The sequence below is a fragment of the Aedes albopictus genome, chromosome 1 (genome assembly GCF_035046485.1).
Source record: "Aedes albopictus strain Foshan chromosome 1, AalbF5, whole genome shotgun sequence".
Classification (NCBI taxonomy): Eukaryota; Metazoa; Arthropoda; class Insecta; order Diptera; family Culicidae; genus Aedes; species Aedes albopictus.
Window position 1 is genome coordinate 5,502,044 of NC_085136.1, and position 19,256 is coordinate 5,521,299.

The 19,256-nt window shown below is 45.8% G+C and overlaps 2 protein-coding genes across 2 annotated transcripts in view; both read right to left on the bottom strand.

Annotated features, from left to right (window-relative positions):
• LOC109405351 (solute carrier family 53 member 1-like) overlaps positions 1–19,256 on the bottom strand; it is a 553,430-nt gene that overhangs the window by 198,714 nt on the left and 335,460 nt on the right. The window lies entirely within an intron of this gene.
• On the bottom strand, positions 9,549–13,107 carry LOC134288711 (uncharacterized). Its single transcript, XM_062854429.1, has 2 exons — positions 9,652–13,107; positions 9,549–9,599 (listed from the first exon to the last, which is right to left on the bottom strand). The coding sequence occupies exons 1-2, from the start codon at positions 13,105–13,107 to the stop codon at positions 9,549–9,551; spliced, it is 3,507 nt and encodes a 1,168-aa protein (XP_062710413.1).

The following is a 19,256-nucleotide window of genomic DNA, read 5'->3' on the forward strand; positions in this document are numbered from 1 at the left end:
AACAAATGATGATACGGTGGGACCTTGGGTGAGACCTGCCCAGGTAACCACTAAGCACTGTTGTAAACACTTGAAAGGTCATCTAGCAACTTTTCAGTGTCAAAAAGCTCTGCACAAGGTTTTCAAATGCTTATAGGCCCTGCAAACCATGAGCAATAAAGTAGGCCGTATATAGGTGTATAACGTTATCTTGTAGGGCTTGCAGGCCCTGTGCCTATAAGTCGAATAAGACGACTGTCAGTGCTGTTGGACGGCTTGTCGTGCATGAAATTTATGTCAATCAAAATAGATTCTGAACAAAACAAAATAAAAGGCGAAGAATGGGAGTAAAACTCAGCGGAAATTGTGTTTCTAGCTGGTTGCAGCATCAAATTGATTAAATGACAAGGAGTTTCACCGAGGATTTTCTCCTCCATGATATCTGTCTCAAGTATAACGAGCTTCCAGCAATCTGAAACTGAACTGGAAAGAGCTGCAGTGCCGTGGATGTTTCCTGCATTACAGGTGGTATAAGTTTCGAGCTTCTAACTAACAGCATCATCGACCTTTCGAGTGGAACTGTTCCTACTTGATGCATCAACATTCAACTTCGGTATAGTTTAAGTATGGTATTTTGCGAGCCAATACCATGGTATTTTGGTGGAGCAGATGGCAAGCATGACGAGAACCGAGTTTTGAAGAGGAACCCTCGAGATCCTTGACTGGAATCTGGATCGAGCAGCAAAAAAACCAATTGAACTGAAACACGTAAGACGCATGAAAAGGACAGGAGAAAAACTTCATTTTTTATTTTGTTTTTCCTTGTTCCAGTTTTGACAGATTTCTTGTCAGAGACTCGGTACGAATGATTAGAGTTGGCCGTATATCAACCGAATAATTCGCCAAATGTGGCTTTGGAGCAGCTCTGTTGGAGGATATAATTTCTTCTAGCTCTGTTAGCCCTGTTCTATTATCGACTATAGAACCGACTTGATGCCAATTTTTACGGCTTACTGGTTACTTGGGTGGTATCCATGTCATTCGCAAAACAGAGAGAAATTGGCTGGATTTCGTAAAGATCGTACCCCGGTTGTTGGGCTCTCGTCGCATTACACTTGCCAGGGCAATGTTGAATAGTATTTAGGCAGGAAAGTCCATCATCTTGTCGCACTGTATTATACAGTTCACCCGAAATCTTGACACTGTTTTGCCCACCGTACATCCTTGCTCTTCTGGTAAGCTTCCCGAGAATGCTGTTCTCGTCCTTGATTTTTCATAGCTCTGTGCTGTCGATACGGTATGCCGCCTTGAAATCGATGAACAGGTGATGATACGATGGGACCTGGTATTCTGGAGAATTTACCGTACGGTGAAGATCTGGTCCATTGTCGACCGGCCGTCGATGAAGCCGGCTTGATAGCTTCTCACGAATTCATTCGTTTTAGGTGACAAACAACGGAAGATGAACTGGGATAGAACTTTGTAGGCGACATTCGAAATAGTGATCGCTTGAAAGTGCTCACACTGAGCGCTGCCTACAAGATACTCTCTCAAATTTTATGCCGCCGTCTATCACCGATTGCAAGAGAGTTTGAGAAGCAATATCAGGGCGCTGTCCCTAAACTACGTAGACTCAAATTTGGCAATCTCAGAACTAACCCACCCCTTCCCCCCTTGTAGACTATCGCTCATACAAACTTTTCGAAATTTATATGGACCATAGACTTTGGCTAGAACCCTTCCTCTCCCCCTCAGAGTCAGAGATGCTAGATTATTTTATCAAAAATCTGTATCAATATATTTTTCTGTATTGCTGTATTTGAGGGTGTAGTAGACACCGAGAGTCCTAGATTTCAAAAGAATCTAATAAAAATGTACTACTTTTTGACGGTTTTTAATTTTTACTGGTATTTATTTTTCTAAAACACATGTGAAAATGTAGACATTTTCATAAATTCTTTAAAGTTTAAGCAGCAATTAAATTTTATAATTTATTGAATTTATTGAAAATAACTTCACATTTAATTTTTTTTTGCAGAAATCTGTATCACATTTTAAAAATCTGTATTTTTCTGTACTCTGTATCTTGTCTGTATAGAAGGTCAAACATCTGTATAATACAGAAAAATCTGTATATCTGGCATCTCTGCTCAGAGTCTACGTAGTATATGGACCGATCCAGGGCTGGATTCATGGGTGAATGCGCTACAACGGACCAGATGTTCGCCATCTGCCAGGTGTTGCAGAAATGTCGCGAATACAACGTGCCCACACATCACTTGCGGAGGACGGGGATAAACACGAGTGGAACGATTTTAACGTAGTTCATTCAGCGGCTTGGTTTCGCTAAAGATATTGATATTATAGCTCGCAAATTTGAGACAATGGCGGAAACGTACATCCGACTAAATAATGAAGCCAGGCGAATCGGATTAGTCATTAATGTGTCGAAGACAAAGTATATGATGGCAAAGGGCTCCAGGGAGGAATCACAGCGCCCGCCACCCCGAATTCATATCGACGCGACGGTGATGAAATCGAGACGGTTGAAGAATTCGTGTACTGGGCTCACTGGTGACCGGCGAAAACAACACCAGCAGAGAAATTCAGAGACGCATTGTGGTAGGAAATTGAGCTTACTTGGGACTCTGCAGAACTCTACGATCGAACAAAGTTCGCCGTCACACGAAGGTCACTATCTACAAAAGACTGATTAGACCGGTAGTCGTGCAGGAGACCAAGCCATTGGAGTTTTCGAACGGAAGGCGTTGCGTACCATCTACGGCGGAGTGCAGATGGAAGACGGGACTTGGAGAAGGCGAATGAACCACGAGCTGCAACAGCTGCTGAGAGAGCCAACAATCGTCCACACCGCGAAAATCGGGAGGCTACTGTGGGCGGGTCACGTCATCAGGATGTCGGATAGCAACCCGACTAAAATGGTTCTCGAGAGCCATCCGACCGGTACAAGAAGACGTGGAGCGCAGCGAGCTAGGGGGGTCGACCAAGTGGAGGATGATCTGCGGATCCTACGCAGAGTGTGGAACTGGAAACACACAGCCATGGACCGATTGGAATGGAGACGACTCCTACGCATAGCAGAGGACACTCAGGCCTTAGTCTGACCGGTAAGTAAGGGGTCCAAAATATATGGGGGCCCAAATTTTATTGGTTATCCTATGTATGGCGGAAAAAGTCATTCAACGACCCTGTAGATACCCACCGAGCTACCAAGCTACCAAGTTTCGTCCATCGCTTCCTTCCATTCTCGACTTTCATGGACTGCGCATAGCTTCCTTATACGTATGGCGTTCGTCTTGATGGGTTGAGGCCAACCGGGTAGCTTCTCCATACCGGTGGCACACCAATGTTCGGTCGTTTGGATCTTCGTACATCCTCGATTTCGTCTTTCACCGCAGTATCGTAGTTGTCCTCACCACAAAACGTTGTCTCGCCGAACCCTTCAAAATCGCTACTTCAGGCTACTGACTAACGATTTCGAACGGATAATACACGACAGTTCCCTCACGATTTTCGGTTTTGTCAATTTCTCCAGCTGGGATGAACCTGGTAGCACGTGACACGACATGCTTGTTCGTCGCTAGGGCTAGATCCAGGATACGGTAGCCTTTATGCTGTTGCGAGTAACCGACACACGTCATTTTCATAGATTTTGGGTCCAGCTTGGAACGCTTCTTCTTCGGGATTCACACGTAGGTCTGCAATCCGAACAATCGCAGATGATTAACGTCTGGCTTCTTCGATGTTCACAACTCGAAATGGCGTTTTTGAAACAGCACCGGTTCTTTCTTGTAGCTACTCCGTTCTGCTGAGGCGGTGGTCTGTCGAATGATGTCTTCATCCCTTGCACGCACTGCTTGATGATTTGCGTCGAAGAAATTAAATACACAACTGAATAGCGTGTGAAATCGTTCGTTATAGCCATAGGATACTGACACCCACCTGGAGTTAAATTGTTCATTGGTCCGCACAGGTCCGTGTGCACTAAATCTAAAGGTTGCTTCGTCTTCTTCTCGGATCTCTTCGGGGAAGGTTACCTTGAGAACTTGCACTTCAAGCAACATCCACAGACGGCCTTGACTCCACAATTCTCCGGAGACCTTTCCAACTGCCATCATGTTCTTGCCCTTGGAAATGCGGCATCCGGCTTCGTCGAAAACGATCGTTGCTCCACTCTTTGTAGCCGATCTCAAGCGCCAACTGCCATCAAATTTCGTCTTGATCCCGTTTGCTAGCACAACGTCATCGGTGATGTCTCGTCCAGCAATTCGATCGAAGCACTTCTTGTTGACCGCCATATGTGAGGTTACTCCGGAATCAATCACCCATGAATCCGAGTTGACCTTCACTATGAATGCGTAGTACGCATTGCGTACTCTTCAGTGCTGCTACGAATTACCTTCGCTTTCGTCCTCCTATCTTGCTGCTTTGGTTCGTTCTTCCGGGTTTCTCTTTCCCGGTGCTGTATCAGTAAACGGCAGTCCTTTTGCTTGTGTCCGGCCTTGTGATAGTGATGACAAATGATTTGCTTCTTTGTACCTGCCCTCAACACCGACTGCGCTCCTCTGGAACTGCTTCATGCTTCCCATAATCAGCAGATTTCAAAATTTTTAACCACCCTAATATAGTAAAATAAAAAATATGAAAAGTTTCTTATCAGAAATAGATAGATAGAAATACTAACATCATCTTAACCTGTGAGTTTCAGCTATTTTGGTTAACGTTTGAGGTTTTGTCCGACGTTTGCATAGAGGCCCATCTGATCTCCTTCGATTTGTCAGGCCATGCCTTAGCGACAATTTGCCGCAGTATCGAGAGGTATGATTATAGTCTAGTTCAAAATGCCCGAACAGCCAAAAAAGCTTGGCAGAGCCTTCGAACCGCCTTCCAGAACCGCGGGAAACATCGGAAGATTAGTCTGCTGCGGTAGTTGATGCGGTTGAAGCTCGAAGACAGTTCTTGCCGACGGTCACGGGGATGGATGCATCAGGTATCATCAAATGAACAGCTAACCGGGTGAAGTCGAATATTCTCCTTCTCCAGGAAGTGACGACGCATGAAGAAAGACAAGTCGGCCATTACAGTACGAGAAGCTTGGGTACTACGCGGCCGAGTGTCCACAGAAGTCGACGATCAAAATTAGCTTTCTTAACGTTTAAGAAGCGGAACTCCCTGGACGAATGGATATTGGACTCTGGAGCCGGAGACCACATGTGCAGAAACGAGGTGTCACAGTCCATCTTTGTGGCAGATGCTTCCGAGATACCGGTTGTAGCTACGGAGAACGTCGAGCTGAATGCTGATGTGGAAGGTGAGTGCTGTAGTCTAGATATCTCTAAACGTACTCTGTGTTGCAGACCTCGCAGTAAATCTTATTTCTATTGCATACAATTCTCTTGGTAATCGGGTGTGGTCGCGGTCTTCTTTTTGGCTTCAACCATCTGATCCAGGTTGGGCATCCGAGTGCGTGTGTGGCACGTCCAGCCACCAGTCTGTAGATTTGGCATCGGCGACTGGGGCACCTTAATGTGGACAGCCTGAAGCGATTACCTGGTATGGTGGACGGCATGGACATCTCAAGCGGGACGTTGTCGCCCTTTATCCCTTGCATCGAGGCGAAGCATTAGAGGTTACCGTCCAAATCCGGCAGCACGAAGGTAAGCGATCTTCTCAAGGTCCTGCTAGCGTTGTTAAAAAAATTGTTTTTGCTCCACACCGGTAATTCGATACGTAATCAGATTCTAAGCCAAAAATTGAGCTGATTTGGTTGAAAATTGAGAGTGCACAAGCCCTTCAAAGTTTGCATGGGAATTACTATGGGAATACGACGTTTTCCATTCAATTGACCGTAGCATTTCGCCTAGTGTGCCCTAGAGTGTTAGTTGACCCTTGTGTATCAATCAAACTAGTTTTTACGTTTTATTCGTGTATTTCAAAAATGGTTACAAAACAATGGCGTCTTTTGCGCCCGCGATCGCGAATACTTCTGTCCAAAGCTGGCGGAATTCGGGTTGCCAACTTGTGTTGTTACTTCTCTCCTAGGGATGCACCGTTCCTCAGGTTATTCAACAAGCTTATAGCAGTGGGCGATTACGTTCCCTTACATTGCGCCCCCTGGTGTGACACTGGTTTGTCATCACGAATATCTCCTTCCAAACAAATCTTCTTCAGCTTGGTGCATGGTCGTCGGTATGTTCCCGAATGAGTTCGGACTTCTGCAACTCTAACTATGTTGTCATCGCCTGTCCAGCATCTCTTCACAACAGCTAGGGGCCACTTGCCACGTTCGTTGATCATATCCGACACGTAGACGATATCACCTTCTCCTATCTCTCCAACGGATTGACACCACTTTTGTCTTGGAAGCAGAGTCGGCATATACTCTTTAACCCAACGCCTCCAAAAATTGTCGATCAATTTTTGCGCCTTCCTCCACTGTTTTCCCCAGTCAAGATCACCCTGGTTGAAAACCCCTGGTGACTGGACATTGCTTGATGCCCCAATCAAAAAATGATTTGGGGTGAGTGTGCGATATAAGATGTACTGCATAAAGCTGTGGAAAGGAGATTGATCACAGCAGGCGATATAGAGCATTTGAATGTGATGCGAACTGTCAAGCAGACAATGTTAGCATCCCTGCTTGCGTAGCAACAACTCCAGGCGTCACCCAACCGCGTTCACTCTTGCCACTTGTGAACCGACGTCAGCCTGGGTAAGTTGTGTGTGCTGCACGTGAGGGGTGATTCCTTCCTAGTGAAATACCAAACTCCACATTGGCGAATTCCTGCCAGTTTTTTCGTTTAATTGAGGAAATGGAACCTATATTTTTGCTGGGAGGAATCACCCTTCAATGTGCATGCATTAGTGAACAAGTGAGGGAAACACAAAACCCATATGAGAAAAGTGGAAGTTCGGTGTGATATTTTTCGGGGACGTAGCTCCCGCTGGAGCATGCGTGCGGAAAACTGTTTGTGCATGGGCAATTATTGACGGGAAAGAGTGTGAAAGTGCAACAAAAGAACAAATTCCAGCAGCTCTAGAGTGATCGAATTGTTTTGTTTTGTGCTTACAGCGTGTTGTTTGTCGTGGAGAAAGACTCCCGGCAATGTCCGCTTACGAAAAGCTAGGTTAGAAAGATCCTGTTTTGCTTCGCGCAAATGTCGGATCGGAAGCTTACAGCGTGTTGTTTGTCGTGGAGGAAGACTCCCGGCAATGTCCGCTTACGAAAAGCTAGGTTAGAAAGATCCTGTTGTTTTGCTTCGCGCAAATGTCGGATCGGAAGCTTACAGCGTGTTGTTTGTCGTGGAGGAAGACTCCCGGCAATGTCCGCTTACGAAAAGCTAGGTTAGAAAGATCCTGTTGTTTTGCTTCGCGCAAATGTCGGATCGGAAGCTTACAGCGTGTTGTTTGTCGTGGAGGAAGACTCCCGGCAATGTCCGCTTACGAAAAGCTAGGTTAGAAAGATCCTGTTGTTTTGCTTCGCGCAAATGTCGGATCGGAAGCTTACAGCGTGTTGTTTGTCGTGAAGAGAGAGTCCCGGCAATTTTCGCTGACGAAAAGCTAAATTGGAAAGATCCCGTTGTTTTGCTTCGCGCAAATATCGGATCGGAAGTTTGCATCGTGTTGTTTGTCATGGCAGATAAACATTGGCAATGTACGAAAAAAATATTAGAAAAATCACGTAGTTTTGATTCGTGCAAATGTGGTATCGAATGGTTACAATATATTATTTCTAAAAAGAGTGTCGTCAATGTTGGCTGGCCAGAAGAAGGATTATGGTCATGCAGTTTGTTTTCTGTGACTAGTGTTCCAATGAATGGCAAGGCAATAAACTTTATCTATAATGTATTTTATAAGATATCTCGAATTTGAACAACGGAGCAATGGGATAAATTTGGGTATAAGATTAAATAAAGACTCGAAGAATAAGATTTTTTTTTCTGGATCACCCAGTACCAAAACGGTAATTTCTTTTAAATACTACAAGTATAGAGGCTTGCATTACCAACATAACTAACGAAATGAGATACAATTTGTAAGCATTGCCCTCAAAATTATTTCGCGAGCAAGGACGGCTGTATCGAGCGACCCCGAACGAGAAAAAGAGAGAGAGAGAGAGAGATGATGACGTCACTGTGCAAGCTCCTATTGCTCGTCGGAAAAAATCACTCCCACAATTAAGCACTAAAATGTTCGAGCTATTTTGAAAAAGTAGCGGCAGCATAGTCAGAATGGTACCTCACAATGAAACTGTATTCGGTAGCTTCATGGCAGCAATTGCAACGTATGCGATGATGTAATATAACCGTAACTTATTGCCCGTTGTGATGATTTATAGATTCCGACGCAAATGATTAGGCTCATTTTCAGCGAAGGTGCGTTATAAATGTTTGCTTACAATGCAAAACTATCACCAAATGTGTACCTAGCAACACAGCGTAAAATATTCACCAGGACGCGGTCTGGTTTTATATCTGTGGGCACACGCAACTAATTTTCGCGCAGAAGTCTAAACAGGTGGAATCTCCGCAATATGTTAAATCGTTGTAAGTAAACACTCCAAATTGAGATACGGAAATTCTTTTTTTTTGTTAAAAATGTGTAACTTCTTTAGAGTAGAAGGAGGATGTGCGATATAAGATGTACTGCATAAAGCTGTGGAAAGGAGATTGATCACAGCAGGCGATATAGAGCATTTGAATGTGATGCGAACTGTCAAGCAGACAATGTTAGCATCCCTGCTTGCGTAGCAACAACTCCAGGCGTCACCCAACCGCGTTCACTCTTGCCACTTGTGAACCGACGTCAGCCTGGGTAAGTTGTGTGTGCTGCACGTGAGGGGTGATTCCTTCCTAGTGAAATACCAAACTCCACAGTGAGGGCTTCACAATCATTGATATCAGAAGACACATAGGTTAATGGGCGACTGTTGACGAGGTGTTCGGCTTCAATTAGTAGTGTTTCCAGCACTTCTTGCCTCGGTGCTCGCTCTTTCAACGTTACTCGTAGCGATGTTCTGATGCTTCTAATCACCCTTTCCCATGAACCCCCCATGTGGCTCGCCGCTGGCGGATTAAACACCCACTGTATGCCTTTTTCCATCACTTCTCGTTCGACATCTCCGAAGCTCAACTGATTCAACGCGTCTTTCAATTCTCTATCAGCACCCCGTAGATTGGTACCATTATCAGAATAGATGTAATCAGGTTTTCTACGTCGCGCCATCATTCGTCGGATTGACATGACACACGAATCTGTTGTCAATGAGTGAGCCATCTCAACGTGGACGGCTCGTGTCGTCATGCAGATGAAGACTACTCCATACCTCTTTTCTCTGCGCCGTCCAACCGTAACTTCGAAGGGCCCGAAAAAGTCCATGCCGGTGTGTGTAAAAAGATGCTTATACATTTCCACACGACATTCCGGGAGCTGCCCCATGATTGGTATGATCTGTTTGGGCTTCGTAACACGACAATACTGGCATCCGAAGATGATTTTCCGCAACAAACTTCGAAGGCCAATTATCCAGTAGGTTTGCCTGATTTCATTCAACACAAGTTCACGTCCATGATGATGAGCCCGTTGATGATAGCTTTGAACTAGTAGAGATACAAATCTCCCTGATGCTCCAAGTATGATTGGATTCTTCACAGCTGGTTCCACATTTGCTTTGTTCAGCCTTCCTCCGACACGCATTATCCCGTCGCAGTCCAAAAAAGGTGCTAACGTTTTCAGCTTAGCTTCAGCTTTCAACTTGCCATGGTTCATCAAAACAGCGTACTCTTCAGGAAACTGATCCTTTTGCACAGTTTTCACCCATAGCATATTCGCTGCCTGTTCGTCACGTGGTTGAATTTTTCCGTTACTCATCTTGCCTCTGCACATATCGATGAATTTGCGTACAAATGCTGTCGAACGAATCAATCTTCTCCACTGACTGAACCGGTTAACATCAGGCAGCCCTGCATCACATTCGAGCACAGTGTTCACTGCTAATGTTTCTGTACAGCATTCATCTTCAGCTTCTTCGGATGTATCCTCGTTTCCAGCCACCGTTGACCAATCTGTGACATTGTGCTTCAACATATCCGGTCCGGTGAACCACCTTCCAGTCGTAGACATGTCCAGTTCTTCCGTATCTCTTGTCCCTTCGTCAGCTACGTTATCCAGTGTGGAGACATAATGCCAATCGTCCGGGGATGATTGCTCCAATATTTCCCCTACTTTGTTAGCAACGAATGTCTTCAACGCCTTCTTTGTTTTCAGCCAACACAAAACCGTGCGACTGTCAGTCCAGAAAACAATACTGTGTATGTCTATTTCCATCTCTTTTTTCACCATTAAGGACAGTCGATATCCCAGCAACGCAGCCTGCAACTCCAATTTAGGGACTGACATGAAGCGTACGGGAGCAACCCTTCCTCTCGAAGCAACAAACGAAACATCCACCTGCTCACCTTTGACGACTCTCAAGTACGCCACTGCAGCCATTGCCATAGTACTGGCGTCGCAAAACACGTGAAGTTCTGTCTTGTCGCTGGTTCGGAGATTGCTGTTGTAACAACGAGGGACGCGAACATTTGTTATTGCAGAAAGATTGCTCAACCATTTCGACCACTTCTTCCTAGCACCATCCTCCAGCTGGTCATCCCATCCAATTCCACTGCGCCAAATCTGTTGTAGTAGGATCCTTCCTCCGATTGTCATTGGAGTGGCAAATCCAAGTGGGTCAAAAATTGACATTACTACAGACAAAACTTCGCGTTTCGTTGGTACGCGTTTGCCTGAGAGTATAGCTGAATCAATTTTGCAGAAATTGGTCGAGAAAGTGAAACAATCCTTTTCGCTATCCCATAGCAGCCCAAGAACTCGCTGTACTCCATCACTAATATCCGAACTGCACGTTTCTGCTTTCAGGTGAGGTGGGATGCTGTCCAACACTTCTTCAGAACTACATCGAAAATTGCGAATCTCGAATCCACCAGCCTTGTGGACTTGGATGACATCCTGGATAAGCTCTGCAGCCTTGAATACGTCGTCTTCACTTCCCAAAAAATCATCGACATAATGATCGTGCACGATTGCATTGCTGGCTTCAGGATACTCATCAGCATGAAGTTGTGCATTATGATTTTTTATATAGTGAGCAATAAATGGGGACGAATTCGCTCCAAAAATCATAGCTTTCATCCGATAAGTTTGTACGGGGTCTCTGGGACTGCTGCGATAAACGAAACACTGTGACCAGCTGTCTGCTTCAGAGATCCAGATCCGGTTGAACATTTCTTTGACGTCCCCAACAAATCCAATTTTTCTACGGCGAAACCGTAGAAGTACTCCTTGCAACGATTTGAGTAGATCCGGTCCGGTGATGAGCATGTCGTTCAGACAAATACCATTTGACTTCGCTGCTGCATCAAACACAATTCGGATTTTGCCCGGCTTCATCACGTTTTCAACTGGGAAATGTGGCAGATACCAAATATTACTCCTCGGCAACTCAAGCTCTGCATCTGAAACAGGAACAGCGTATTTCTTGTCCAGATAGTCTTGCATAATGTCTGCATATTTATCAGCAATTCCCATCTTCGCAATTTTTCGCTCTGTGCACTTCAAACGAGACAATGCCATCTTTTTGCTTTCTGAGAAAGGAGTAGAGCTCTTGTAGGGTAGACTCACAACGAATTGTCCATCAACGAAACGTGTAGATTGTTCCATTATTGCCAACGCGCGCCTGTCATCCTCCGAACGCTGTCGATCTGGTTTGTTGATCACCACTCCCATGTTTTCAAGCATAATGTACGACGTCACCAGATCGTGGAGATTTTCTTCAGCTTGACAGCATAGATTCACGGTGCCTGGACAATCTCCACCAGTACTCACCATCATTGGCCCATGGACTACCCATCCCAAGAAACACTTCGAAATAGCCGGGGCAGTAGCATCAGATTGATAGACTTCCGTCGTCTTGATAACGTTGATGTGAGGTTGTCCAATCAGCAGTAAAGGTGATTCTCCATTCAAGCACTTCAAATCAGCTCTGTTCACATACGGATAACGAGACACCAGCTCTGGAACGTTTACTCGCTGACCAGCCAAATTAAGCTTCCGGACGGTCCTAACTCCTGCCAGATTGTAGAAACGTTTTTCCGCTAGATTCTCGCCTACTTCAATTTGAACGTCTTCTGAAGTTTCATCCACTTGCATCATTCCGTTCATCAAAGTGAAACAAAGCCGTTTGTTGCTGCCAGATATACCCAAGATTTTGGCAACACCAGCATCCAAAATCGTCAAATTTGATCCCTCGTCGATCAGGGCAGGAATCTCAATTACACCTTTGGGACCACGAACCTTCACTGTTAGTATCTTCAACAGGGCTTGGGGAAGGATGCGATGATCGTACTTCATCACGTTGACGCTGGGATTGTTTTGCGGTGCAGGTAGAGGTGCTGTTGCTTCTCCTTTATGCAACAGGGCATGGTGGTACCGGCTGCATCCTTCAACTGGACATTGTTGCCGTCTGTCGCAACGTCCGCTATGCGTGCGCAAGCAACAAAAGCATAGCTTCGATTCAATAGCTATTTGAAATCTTCGCTTCGGTTCGGCGGACTTGAACATCTCACACATCGTCACGTCATGAACATCTTTGTGGCAGACGCCACATTTTTTCAATTCGCCTTTTCGAGTGTCCGTCCTTATGTTTGACTGTCCATATTGGATCGGTGCGTCGAAAAATCCACCGGCTGCCAGGGTGCAATTGATAGACGAAGCGTATTTTGATGTTTGCTCCATCCACGCCGCAAAATCCAGTACAGTTGGATCATCAATACCGCGCTCCGTAATATGTCGACCCCACATCATGACTTGATATTGTGGCAGCTTTTGTAGTAGCAACCCCAAAAGCTCCGGGTTGTAGAGATGTTGTTTCAAACTTTTAACTCCAGCGGCCAGGTTACGAACAACACCGTCGAATTCGATGAATGCTGACCAGTCAGACACCGCCGGAAGGTACTTGATTTCGTTGATCAAAGCTCGAAGCAGCAATTCCGGTCTTCCGAAGCGTAGTTCAAGTGCCTTTATGATTTCCTCGCCGTCGACAGACGTCATGAGCATGTGCTGAACAGCTTCACGGGCCTTTCCAACAAGACACTTATTCACCCAAGTAACCAGTAAGCCGTAAAAATTGGCATCAAGTCGGTTCTATAGTCGATAATAGAACAGGGCTAACAGAGCTAGAAGAAATTATATCCTCCAACAGAGCTGCTCCAAAGCCACATTTGGCGAATTATTCGGTTGATATACGGCCAACTCTAATCATTCGTACCGAGTCTCTGACAAGAAATCTGTCAAAACTGGAACAAGGAAAAACAAAATAAAAAATGAAGTTTTTCTCCTGTCCTTTTCATGCGTCTTACGTGTTTCAGTTCAATTGATTTTTTTGCTGCTCGATCCAGATTCCAGTCAAGGATCTCGAGGGTTCCTCTTCAAAACTCGGTTCTCGTCATGCTTGCCATCTGCTCCACCAAAATACCATGGTATTGGCTCGCAAAATACTATACTTAAACTATACCGAAGTTGAATGTTGATGCATCAAGTAGGAACAGTTCCACTCGAAAGGTCGATGATAGCAAAAAAAAAAAATAAAAAAAAATAGTCAATCATTGGTATTGGAGGAGGAGAGAATCAAGGTGGCATGCATTATTTATTGGCACAGATTCAGAAACATTAAGGGAATCCCCGGGAATCCATGACGATACCAGAAAAATAAAAATCATTGGTAAACTCCTAGCTGTTAGTTAGAAGCTCGAAACTTATACCACCTGTAATGCAGGAAACATCCACGGCACTGCAGCTCTTTCCAGTTCAGTTTCAGATTGCTGGAAGCTCGTTATACTTGAGACAGATATCATGGAGGAGAAAATCCTCGGTGAAACTCCTTGTCATTTAATCAATTTGATGCTGCAACCAGCTAGAAACACAATTTCCGCTGAGTTTTACTCCCATTCTTCGCCTTTTATTTTGTTTTGTTCAGAATCTATTTTGATTGACATAAATTTCATGCACGACAAGCCGTCCAACAGCACTGACAGTCGTCTTATTCGACTTATAGGCACAGGGCCTGCAAGCCCTACAAGATAACGTTATACACCTATATACGGCCTACTTTATTGCTCATGGTTTGCAGGGCCTATAAGCATTTGAAAACCTTGTGCAGAGCTTTTTGACACTGAAAAGTTGCTAGATGACCTTTCAAGTGTTTACAACAGTGCTTAGTGGTTACCTGGGCAGGCGCACTACGTTTTCGATTCCGGAATATTCTCCCACTTCTGTGGACAAGCGGTACTGGTTAATGAACAACTGCCATTCACGAACATTTCCATCGAAGGTCGGCAGATTGTTGTTTCCAGTAGATCTTGCTAGCATACGTTGCATCGATTTCGTTATTTGCAGCATTTCGGTGTTGACGTCCTCGAGTTGCATTCCACGATCTTGCTGCGGCAAGCCGTGGCTGTGGGAAGCTGTACCAGACGTGCTCGATGAAGTCAGTACGGCTGCTTTCTTTTGCATGGTCGGCTCGAATAGTGGCGCGTTGAGATGCTGCACGGTCGATTCCTTAGCTCGTTCTCCAGAGGAAGTAGATTGCAGGTTTTGTACCCACCGTTGCACACGATCTAGAGGATCTGCCATTTGAACTTGCCAACATGGCTCTAACGCCCGCTGCTCTGCCAGTTCTTCGTTCAGTTCTGCTTCCGCGATTTTCAGCTCCAGTTCAGCGTTCAGTAACTTCCGCTGCCTCTCTCTTCTTTGTACTGCCTCTCGCTCTTCCAGTTCTGCCAATTTTCTTTCCGCTTCCAGTCTTGCTTTCATCACTGTCACTTGAATGCTTTTTGAAGAGGCAACACTTTTTGCAATCGAGTCTTCCTTTTGTTTTCCTCTCACCTGTCCTCCCGGTCGCTGAGATTGCAGAGAAAATCCGTATTCTGTAGTTTGTGCCAACAATGACATTGGCGTTGGCGTTAGCGTTCGCGCCGGAACCTGTTCCGCAACATTTGTGCTCATTCTGCGAATGGAGTGACGTGAGAAAAGTCGGAGTCGTATATCGAGATGAGGAATCCACTCTCGAATGAAGTGACTCGTCGTGTAAATCAAATGGAGAGTCACCTCATTCGAGTCGAGATTTCTCACCTCGATATACGACTCCGACTTTTCTCACGTCACTCCATTCGCAGAATGAGCACAATTGTCCGCTTCATTGGCCATCGTAAACAGTCGTTCCATGATAGCTACAGCAACAGCTTGCTTCGAACAAGCAGCCTCTCCGATTTGAACGTCCAAAATCTCACACGTCGCCTTCACACATTCTGGTTCTGCATTTTCGATTATTTGCAACCTAACCTCGAAATGAGGAGATTGTCGTTCGAAATCAAAGCCTCCGAACCGCAGCACTCTTCTCCTTATCCAATTGAGGGTCGTGTCTTCGCAAAACAAAATCTTATGCAGAAGAACCAGATCGGCTGGTTTTGCAGCGTCAATCCTGTCGGCTGCATCTCCGCCGTCAGCAAAAACCTTCATTTTTCAGCCTTTACGTATGAACTGTAATCCAATTCGCGTTTATTCGTCGTCGAAGGACCATTTATGTAAGGATTAAAATAGTTTTTGTTGTTTTACTCGTGTATTTCAAAAAAAGTTACAAAAGAATGGCGTCTTTTGCGCCCGCGTTCGCGAAAACTTATGACCAAAGTTGGCGGAATTCAGGGTGGCCAACTTATATTATTTCTTCTCTTCGAGGGGTGCTTCGATCGTCGAGCCGTCCAGCAAGCTCATAGCAGTGGGCGGTTTCGTTCCCTTACAAATACATACAACAATTCTATCACTTTAATCCTGGCATCCACGCACCAACGTGTGAACCCTCTGCCAACCTTATCCTACCAAAACTCCGACATCCGCATGAATTTGTGCAGACGCAGAGGTATATTTGGTCTGATGTGGATACAAACGATTGCAATTATTGCTTCCTTACCCTTCCCCACATTGACCTGCAACCTGACGTACCTATAGACACTATAGATTCCATAGACTCGCGGAGACATGGTTGAGCAATACGATTTTAGTGTGTTTTGCCGTGAATTTAGAGTGTACCGAGCGAATATGACGTCACGCAATCCATTGTTGCTATTGAAATCGTGACGTCATGCTCGTTTGGCTACACGAACTGACAGTTCGTTTGGCTACAGTTGTCTTCGCCTCCGCGAGTCTATGGAATCTATAGTGTCTATAGACGTACCCGGCGCCATTGTCGCCTAGCAGAGAAGAATACCAACACACACTGAAGATGCCTACTAGACCACGGCAGCTATCTTATTGGTTCATTGTGTGAGAGTAGCAAGCTGGTCTGGCAATTACTGGGTTCTACGGGCGGCCAATCAAGCTCAAGCTCAAGCAAGCTTTACCAGATTTTTTGACATTTTTTTTCAGAATTCTGATTTTCGACACGGGTATGGGGGTTCTATATGAATGTTTTGAGCCTTAATCTTCGCTTCGATCTAATCCGCTTCAGAGGAGCGTTGACTGACCTTGTGCCCCTGGATGGATGCCGCAATCACAATATCGGGTCTGGTGCATACCGCAAGGTACATCAAAGCACCAACCAGGCTTTGGTAGCACTCGCCGTTTGGCATTGCTTTTGCTGTACTTTTGGATATCCAGGGTTCATGGGAATTTTGAAGACTTCGCCTTGTCTACACCAAACTTCTCGGCAATCTGCCCAATGTATGCCGATTTATTCAGAAGGAAACTTCCGAAATTTGTCCTCTCCACTTGAATGCTCAGGTAATTGGAGATGACCCCAGGGTCGTAAGCTTGAAGTCTTTCGACAGGTAACGGTACACCCGCTCATACTCATCGATGTCCGGACTTGCCACGAGTATATCGTCGACATACAGCAAAATGAACGACATCACTCCGGATGTATTTTTTTTTTCTTCTAAACCATAGGGGGAGAATCTACTCAACAGACATCCTAATAAGAAGGTTAGGGTAGTGTGGGGCTGAGGCCGTCTTCTACTACAATAGTAAAAGCCAGGACTACTCTCTCCTCGATCCACTAAACACATTCCTATGGTCGCCAAACCCTACGTCTCTCCGGAACCACCAAGAAGGTATTGCTTCAGAGAGGGGCTAGTGCACATCGCACCCTCAAGGTTAGCTGCGTAGCTTCCAGCAACGAACATCGATAACTGACTTTGGAGAGTCCATCACAGTAGCATGCTGGCGCTTAGCCAGTTTCCCGAGTGATCCTCACCACTCCCTTTGTCCTCGTAAGGCGGGCAAAGTCAACCCCGCCGCGCCTAACTGCTTAGCAGACATCAAGAACTGATGCCCACGTGCAACCCGATCTGACCAGCCCATTAGAAAGGGTATCAGTACCCTTCAGGTCTTATCAGATGCACCAGAAGGATGCTGACAGCAGGGTCTCCATCCGCCCCGGCCCTTACCGGGGACCCTTTCCCAACCGCGGGCTCGAATCCAACCCAGTAGACCGACGCCACGACAGCAACGCTACCAGGACTTCCTCTCCGCGGCCACTTAATCGATGTAAGGGTCAATATCGACCGCAGGGCACCGGTATGAAATACGAAGCCGACTCTGAACCCCTGGACCACCTCTTGTACCGCATCTGAACTATAGCTATAGCCATTCTCCGAGTCCACGCGTCACCTCCTCTGTAGCTCCCAGACGATGTGGGTAATAGCCGTTGAAACGGCGTTCCAGCCAAAATCATCCCTACACATCCTCTGGACACGTGTTCCACCGTTTCCCCTAAACCAGCTCAAACAGGGCATTCGGGAGAACCCGCATGCCCGAAACGGTGTAGATACTGTCGGAAGCAATCATGGCCTGAAAGGACCTGTGTCAGATGGAATGTTACTTCCCCATGGCGCATATTAATCCAACTATCTAGCCTCGGTATCACTCCGGATGTAGAGACAAGGATCTGTTCTGGATGGTTCGTATCCAAGCCGCTTCAGTTGTTCCGATATTTTCTGGTTCCAGATGCGTCCCGCTAGCTTCGCTAGCCCGTAAAGGGTACGCTTCAACAGGCATACCTCCTCCTGAGATCCGGTGTTATCGCCCTTCGGTTGCTTCATATAGATGATCTCCGTGCAAATATGCCGAAATGACACAGCCAAGGGCTGAAAGTCTCTTTAATAAAGACAAATCAATCAACCGAAATGACATCAATGTGCTTTACATACAGAGATCGACGAACAGCAATTGACAACAGGGTGCGAAGCGTACTGTATTTCGCCACAGGCGCAAATACCTCGTCGTAGTCGACGCTGTACTGATTATAGTCCTGTGGTACTAGTCGCGCCTTGTAACGGATTACTTGACCTGATTCGTCGAGATGCTTCTTGAAGATCAATTAGCATTCAACTGGCTTCTGATTCGCAGGTTTCTCTTCGATGTCCCATGTCGAGTTCTCTTTGAGGGATGCAAACTCTTCGTCCATCGCTTTATTCCATTTTCTACTTTCATGACTGCATCGTATAGCTTCCTTATACATACGGGGTTCGTCTTGTTGGGTTGAGGCCAACCGGGTAGCTTCTCCATAACGTACCGGTGGCACACCAATGTTCGGTCGTTTGGATCTTCGTACATGCTCGACTTCGTCTTCAACCGCAGTATCGTAGTTGTCCTCACCACAAAACGTTGTCTCGTCGACCCCTTCGAAATCGCTTTCCTCGGAAGATTCACCAACGCCTATCGGTGCGAACTTCTCGTTCTCAGGCTCCTCAATTGCATCAACGGCGACTACTTCAGGCAGCTCATTACGGGTTTGAACGGATAATACACGACAGTTCCTTCTCGATTTTTGGTTTCGCCAATTTGTCCAGCTGGGATAAACCTGGCATCACGTGACAGGACAAGCTTGTTCGTCGCTAGGGCTAGATCCTGGATGCGGCTTTATGCTTACCGTGCCAAAGAATGAATGGTTAGGGGGGTCTAATAAAAACCTAACTACAAACGGAGCCTGTGGAGTACTAGGGCGCCCTCCACAGTATTCTGCCCTTACTGCGCTAACCGGAGCAATGGTGCAGTTGACCTTGTGTTTCTCCGAGATAATCTGCTATCCTTCTTAAGCCTCAACTGCGAGGCTCAATAAGGGTGGGATTATTAGTATGTTGTTTATTAGTTTTAATTATAACCTATATGGCTCTTCGCATTATGCGTTCTTCACAGTATCCTCTGTG